The sequence below is a fragment of the Chroicocephalus ridibundus genome, chromosome 9, assembly GCF_963924245.1.
Source record: "Chroicocephalus ridibundus chromosome 9, bChrRid1.1, whole genome shotgun sequence".
Classification (NCBI taxonomy): domain Eukaryota; kingdom Metazoa; phylum Chordata; class Aves; order Charadriiformes; family Laridae; genus Chroicocephalus; species Chroicocephalus ridibundus.
Genome location: NC_086292.1, coordinates 36,375,132 through 36,381,443, shown reverse-complemented (window position 1 = coordinate 36,381,443; position 6,312 = coordinate 36,375,132). Strand labels below are relative to the sequence as shown.

General features: G+C 38.8%; 1 protein-coding gene across 3 annotated transcripts in view; it reads right to left on the bottom strand.

The window, feature by feature from the left end:
* ATOSA (atos homolog A) overlaps nt 1-6,312 on the bottom strand; it is a 51,973-nt gene continuing 45,661 nt past the window's right edge. For all 3 annotated transcript variants that reach the window (XM_063345422.1, XM_063345423.1, XM_063345421.1), the window contains exon 12: nt 1-1,244. In XM_063345422.1, the coding sequence (XP_063201492.1) occupies nt 1,091-1,244 (154 nt within the window). In that variant the 3' untranslated portion in view covers nt 1-1,090. The remainder of the gene's footprint in view (nt 1,245-6,312) is intronic.

Here is a 6,312-nt window from a genome sequence, read left to right as displayed (position 1 = left end):
TATAATCAAATGATTCTAACTTTATTTCTCTCAGTTACACAGTTTAACACTTAGCATAAACTGTTTACCTGACTGTGTTTTGTTTTAGGAATACACATACATATTGGAAAATATTTATATGCCCAATGTAGCATTTCTAGTAAAACTTCCTGCGGCCACCTAGTGGCTTAAATGGAATTGACCTATTAAAAATATTTAGGATTACATGAAGATCCTCCTTATCTAAAAATAAAACAAAAAGTACAAGTTTCATAGCTTTTGCATATATTTAAGATATAAATACTAATTTGTTTGCACAGTACATCCTTGAACACAATCTGAGAAATCAAATGGGGGAGGGCGGGAATTTTATGTGAGGAAAAACTAGGAGCAGAAAGCAAAATGAAAGTGGCCCTTAAGGAAAGAAAGAAATGGAGGGAGCAAAATATGAAGCAAATCAATGATCTGAATGCATGAGTAAGCAAATAAATCTGCACTAGGGTATTACTGAATCTGTACATGAGAAAAAAAGGAAAACGGTACCATTAAAGAGAAAAAAAGAAGAAAGCTAAATGCTTGCATAGTATGAAATGTTATGGAAATTCACCTGGTGTCCCCATTTTCAATAACTTAAATGAATATCACTTAAAACATCACACAGATTAAAGACATCTGTATATATTTCAGATTTCAATATTAATGCCAAAAATACATAGTATGATTTTACATAGGATTTATGCTACATTAGAACACTAAAGACAAACATCACTTGAGTATTAAATGAAACATTAAATATTAAATAACTGAAAAATAAAATAAAAAGTGTAAACACTAAACTAACTTGGGAATTTGCTATTGCAACACATCCAATGAAGTGGTTTTAAACAGTACAAAAAGATTAGATTTAAGTATGTTTCCAGTCTACTTGGAATACACAAAGCTCATTCCAGAAACCTTTTAAAAACTGGTCCAGGATCACATAAGAACCTTCTCTCTCTTGAGCGCTATTTTCATTCCTTTACAGACTTAACTTTATACTGTCATCTCTACTGATCTTCACTTGCAAGGAGTAATCAACAGTAAAACGAATACTTTAGTTTGCCATTGTTTGCTAGCATCTTGGTGAAAACTGAGGATTTGTTGGAGATTCAGTGTAAGATTTGAGTTCATATGCAGCGCCGCTATCAACTTCCATGGATTTCCGAGAGAATAGGAGCCTTACATCTCTGTGGAGGTAGATCTTTCCAGATTTAGAACTCTGGAACCTGAAAAGATACAAATATCTGTATTACCTAAAACAAAAGAGCCATCTTTAAATATTATTGAATTAAATGCATTCCTTTAAGAGATTACGGCCAAAAAACATTTGAACATAGAAAATTACGCAGCTAAAATGGAAGAAGAAATAACCACCTCACATTTTCCATTCTACTTTGTTTCCTTTGGCATTTAAAGGCTCTGTTCCTAAGCACCAATGCAGTGTACAGCTTTGGAAGTGGCATGGAATAGTTGAAGTTCACGCTGCCATTACGTACATTGGCGATTAAAGTTCTCAGCAATCTCGAAAGGCAAAAAGTGCTCTTCAGTGAGCACTCCCAAAAATGCCCAACGGGTGGCCTAAGCATACACAAAAGGGAAGGTTCAAATATCAACAAAGGCATGGATACTTATCAAAGATATATTTCAGTGCTAGCTATCATACAGACAGATTTCATTGCTCTCTCTATGAATGTACCAGCAAAAAGTTTACTACAGCTTTGTACCACACGCCAAATTTCAGTCCCACTCAAGAAGCAGTAGGTACGCAGGTCTCTGCAGGCAGACAGAAACAAGTTTTCCACACAGAAATACGGAGCTATTTCAAAGAGACTATAGTTCACTGGCCCAATCACCAGAGTAAAAAGTGGCCAATTTCTGGGCCCATTTATCTTTTATGCTGTGGCTAAACAGCTTAATTCATGACCTCCAAACCTGCCAGGAATGTGCCAGTTCCACTTTCCCTGAGATTTAACAACTATAGATAGAGACCGACCAGATCTGCGCTTCAGAGAACTGTATTCTATAGTCTTCATCTGGCACAACTCCTTAATTTCCTTCCCTCAACCACGAAAGGCAGGAGAGCCTAAGGAGCATTGCTTATGGCAACTGAATGTCACTATCACTATGCCACCGTAAGGGAGAAAACCTATTGCTACTGTAATAGAAATAGAAACAGAAAAGCTATTGCTATTGTAATGACAAAATTATACCATTACAAATGCTGAGAGCGCAGTGCACACTTATCACAGGCCTTACGATTTGCACTGATTTTTAATAAGCATTTACTCATTGACCCCACTGAAGCAAAAGTAGTATCTCTAGAATAAACCTAGCCATAATCAGACTGAAATTCTGAGAGGCAGGAGAAAGACCGACAACTACTGAAGATCATAAAATCATAGAATGTGTTGGGTTGGAAGGGACATTTAAAGGCCATCTAGTCCAACCCCCCTGCAGTGAGCAGGGACATCTTCAACTAGATCAGATTGCTCAGAGTCTCATCCAGCCTGGCCTTGAATGTCTCCAGGGATGGGGCCTCCACCACCTCTCTGGGCAACCTGTGCCAGTGTCTCACCACCCTCATTGGAAAGAACTTCTTCCTAATGTCTAATCTAAACCTACCCTGCTCTAGTTTAAAACCATGGCGCCTCGTCCTATCACTATGTGCCCTTGCAAACAGCCCCTCCACAGCTTTCTTATAGGCCCCCTTCAGGTACTGGAAGGGGCTCTACGGTCTCCCTGGAGCCTTCTCTTCTCCAGGCTGAACAACCCCAGCTCTCTCAGCCTGAAGATCCATGAAGGTTTCATCCTCTGGGGCAGGCAGGTTGTAGAAACAGATTCTGTGCCACCGTTTTGTTCAGACCAGTGATGCAGAATAGCCTGTAGTCACCCCCACAGCCAAAGGAAAATTATGCTTTCCTAGATACAGCTGTCAAGGACATTAAAAGTGTGGGGGGGTCCAGCAGAACACTCCTACTGGCCCCCACAGAGCTCCCATCCATCACTACTTATTTGCTTGGTGCTGTCAGTGTGAAAGCCCTTTACCTGGTAGGCAAAGGGGAAGAGATTCTTTCTTCAGAGAAGATTCTGGAGGCGAGCACAAGAAGGAAGAGTGAAAGAGGCAAGGGACAAGCCGAACACCACAAACAGTTAATTCAGCATGTAGCTCATTAGACATTTTAAAATGAAAAATTCCATTGAAAGATCTCTTGCAGCAAAAGTACGATTGAAGTTAATTCATATAGAAGAGAGAGATCTAGTTTTTAAAGCATCATCATAAAGTAGAGCTCAATTCCCATTTTACACATAGATCTATCACAAAATAATTAGCAAGGTCTATTTTTAAACTTCTCAAGCTTACTATTTTCCATTAGTGAGAATCCTGCAAGACACTCTTTGCCTAGTAAATAACGCTTCCCTGTAATGTGGCTTTTCTGAGCCAGACACTTCACAAAGATTGAAGGAGGATGAGTAGGGCACAGCAGCAGAGTTTGGGGAATTCTTCTCATCTCTGCTTCCATCACCTAATTTTTTTCTTTCAGAAATGTTTATCATAGTAACTGACATTTAGAAATGTTGCTTTTCATACATGGAAATACATTGGAATAGTCAAGAGACGGCCATTACATCCACCCTTGCGGGGTGGTGATGGAGTGGTCTGCATGGGACTGGCTCCAGAACTGTGGCAGCTCCAGTAGTTTTGTGTAAAGGAATCAAGAAAAATGCAACAGAGGTCTCTGACAGATGGTTTCCTAGGAACAATATCAATAGACAAATACAGGAAGGCTTAAACACACAAATATCAGATGAGGTAGAAAGTCTGGCAGAAGAAAAAAAAGTGATAAGCATTACTGAAGAAATGACAAATACGAGCACAAAAATATATATTTTATTGGACATCAAAATTCACAAAGAACAGAGTAAGCCACAGAAACAGGATATAGCAGGATGATCACAAAAACATATGTAGCAAGGTATGTTTTACAAGTGGAAAAGACTATACTTACAGACTTTATAGATTGTGTTAAAATCATTAGGACAAGGATACAAATTTCAAGATTAGGAAAAATGCTGAGAGATCAGAAAGATCAAAAAGCAACTAGTGAATCAGTAATCGCAGGTATCTTCAGCTTCCACCAATAAACGTATCATATGCCACATTAGGAAAACATTTTTTTTAAAAAAAGTTTCTCAACAGCTTGAGGAATCACTACTTTTAACTACCAGTTTCAAGCTTACCCTCTACCTAGCCTTCACTAACAACCCCTCTTTAGCTGGTAAGTAACAACAATTATGCTCCATGCAATTAAAAGAGGCAGTATGTCAGTAGTAAAGCTGTTGACCAAGCTTTGAAAACTTGAAAAACGCTGAGCTGTGGGCAGGTTAACTGTTTAATTGCCTTTTATAGGGGTGCCAGAATGTGACCTAGAAAGGGCTGATGGTCGTCACCCTCCCAACACTGGGCAGAAAGGAGGCGTGAGCAGAGCTGGACTCACAGCTCGTATGCTCCTGTAGATTTAATTACAATGCAAAAAAAAAAAATCACTGCTTCACACGCAACAACAAATTTATCCCCAAAGCATCTTCATGGAATGACTTAAACTGCAGGTGCAACGCTTGAGTTTCTTATAGTGAATAAAGCTCTGCCGTCCGTGCAAGCTACATTTCACGTCTGTAGCTGTGGGTACAAATACAGTCTAATGGCATATGGAATGGTATCTCCAACGTACAAAACTGCACGCAGAAGCTGCATACACAATAAATCTGACACTTCACAAGAGCGTTGTAGAAAATCTGGCTGCCAATGTTAAGTTCCAGACCTATGCAAGCATTTTTGCTGAATTACCACTTGAAAAGAAGCTTTCATAATGTGAGTGCTGACAACTGTGATTAAGGCCTCGCAAGCAGATGCGACCACAATGCAGCTTACTGCTGGTGACTTCATTTGTTTTTTTGAGCAAAATTTCAACATGTGAGCTTAAGATGCTTGTTTTCAACAACTACCGCAACTAAAACCGAAAGGCTGTTCTAAGCCAACTTGAGTGACAAAGAAAACAATACTTTAATTTTTTTAGGTTTGTATATAAGTTTTCAGTAAAACGTGTTTGAGGAAACATTTCTGCTTTTGTAAATGAAGTTTAAAAACAAACTTACATATGAATTATTATACTACTAAGGCATTTTAAGCTCTCCTAATTAAAATCCATCTTTAGTAAAGAAGGCTACTAGATTGACAACTGGGTCTTTCTTTTGTAAAATCTGAAGTACTCTGTATAATAAACTACCAAGACAGATCAACATAAACGGCTGTAATATTTCGAGGCGTTTTGCAGCTCTTCCATCATGAGAAAGGACCCACTGTTTGGGTTCATCTCTGAAGAAAAAAACTTCTGTCATACTCTGCAGATACTCACTTTCCAAAGTAAGCAGCTAAGCATCATAATTTTCAGACAGTTTGTTTTTCCAGCCATAAATAGATGCATTTCCAATTACACATTATAAATCCATAAGTGGATCCCCACCAGAGGTCTGAAAGCTGAGCTAAACTGCACAGGTATTTCAAAACTAGGAGCATCAGAACTGCTACATTTCTGTCTCTCAGCAGGTATCAGAAACAGGAAACTCATGAAAGAAGACTTCTAGCTATAAAAGACTGAGAAGAAAACAGGTTTGCCTTCAAATAAAAGTAATTATTGCGTTGATCTAAAAAAAAAAATTTACAAACTAAATTAAAGCAGAAACTGAAAGGGGGGACAAGTCTGCTGCTCTTCATGCCTGTGTGCCAGAGCTGGTTGGCCACAGATTTTTGCCTACCTCGAGCTGATGCCTGCCCCCAGTTCCTCTGCATCAGTTAGATCAACACTGCAAGCAAATAGAGCCTTTTATTTGGGCTACACACTCTTTTTCAGAATTTACCCCGCAAGAAAATTTTTAGAAGGTGCTTAAGTTAGACATGGCAAGTTACTGTGGCCTGAAAGGATGACTTTCAATCCAGGCTAAAATTCAGAATGAAAACACAGTTCAACAGCCTCATCGTGATGCTATTTTCACACTCCAGTAAACCAACACATATTTTTTTATCACTGTCAACTTTCATTTAACAGGAAAGCTTGGCCTGGAATCACTGCCATAGACAAAGTTGTGTTTCAGAAGTTTGCCGGGTAGAAATCAATGCCACTAAATAGGGAAAAGAATATGTATCAGAAGTAATTCTACAACAGGTTAGAGAAGGAAGTGCAGGAGATTTGATTTTGTTCTGCTTGCTCGCTTCAGAATGTCAGCTGCTGTTGGGTT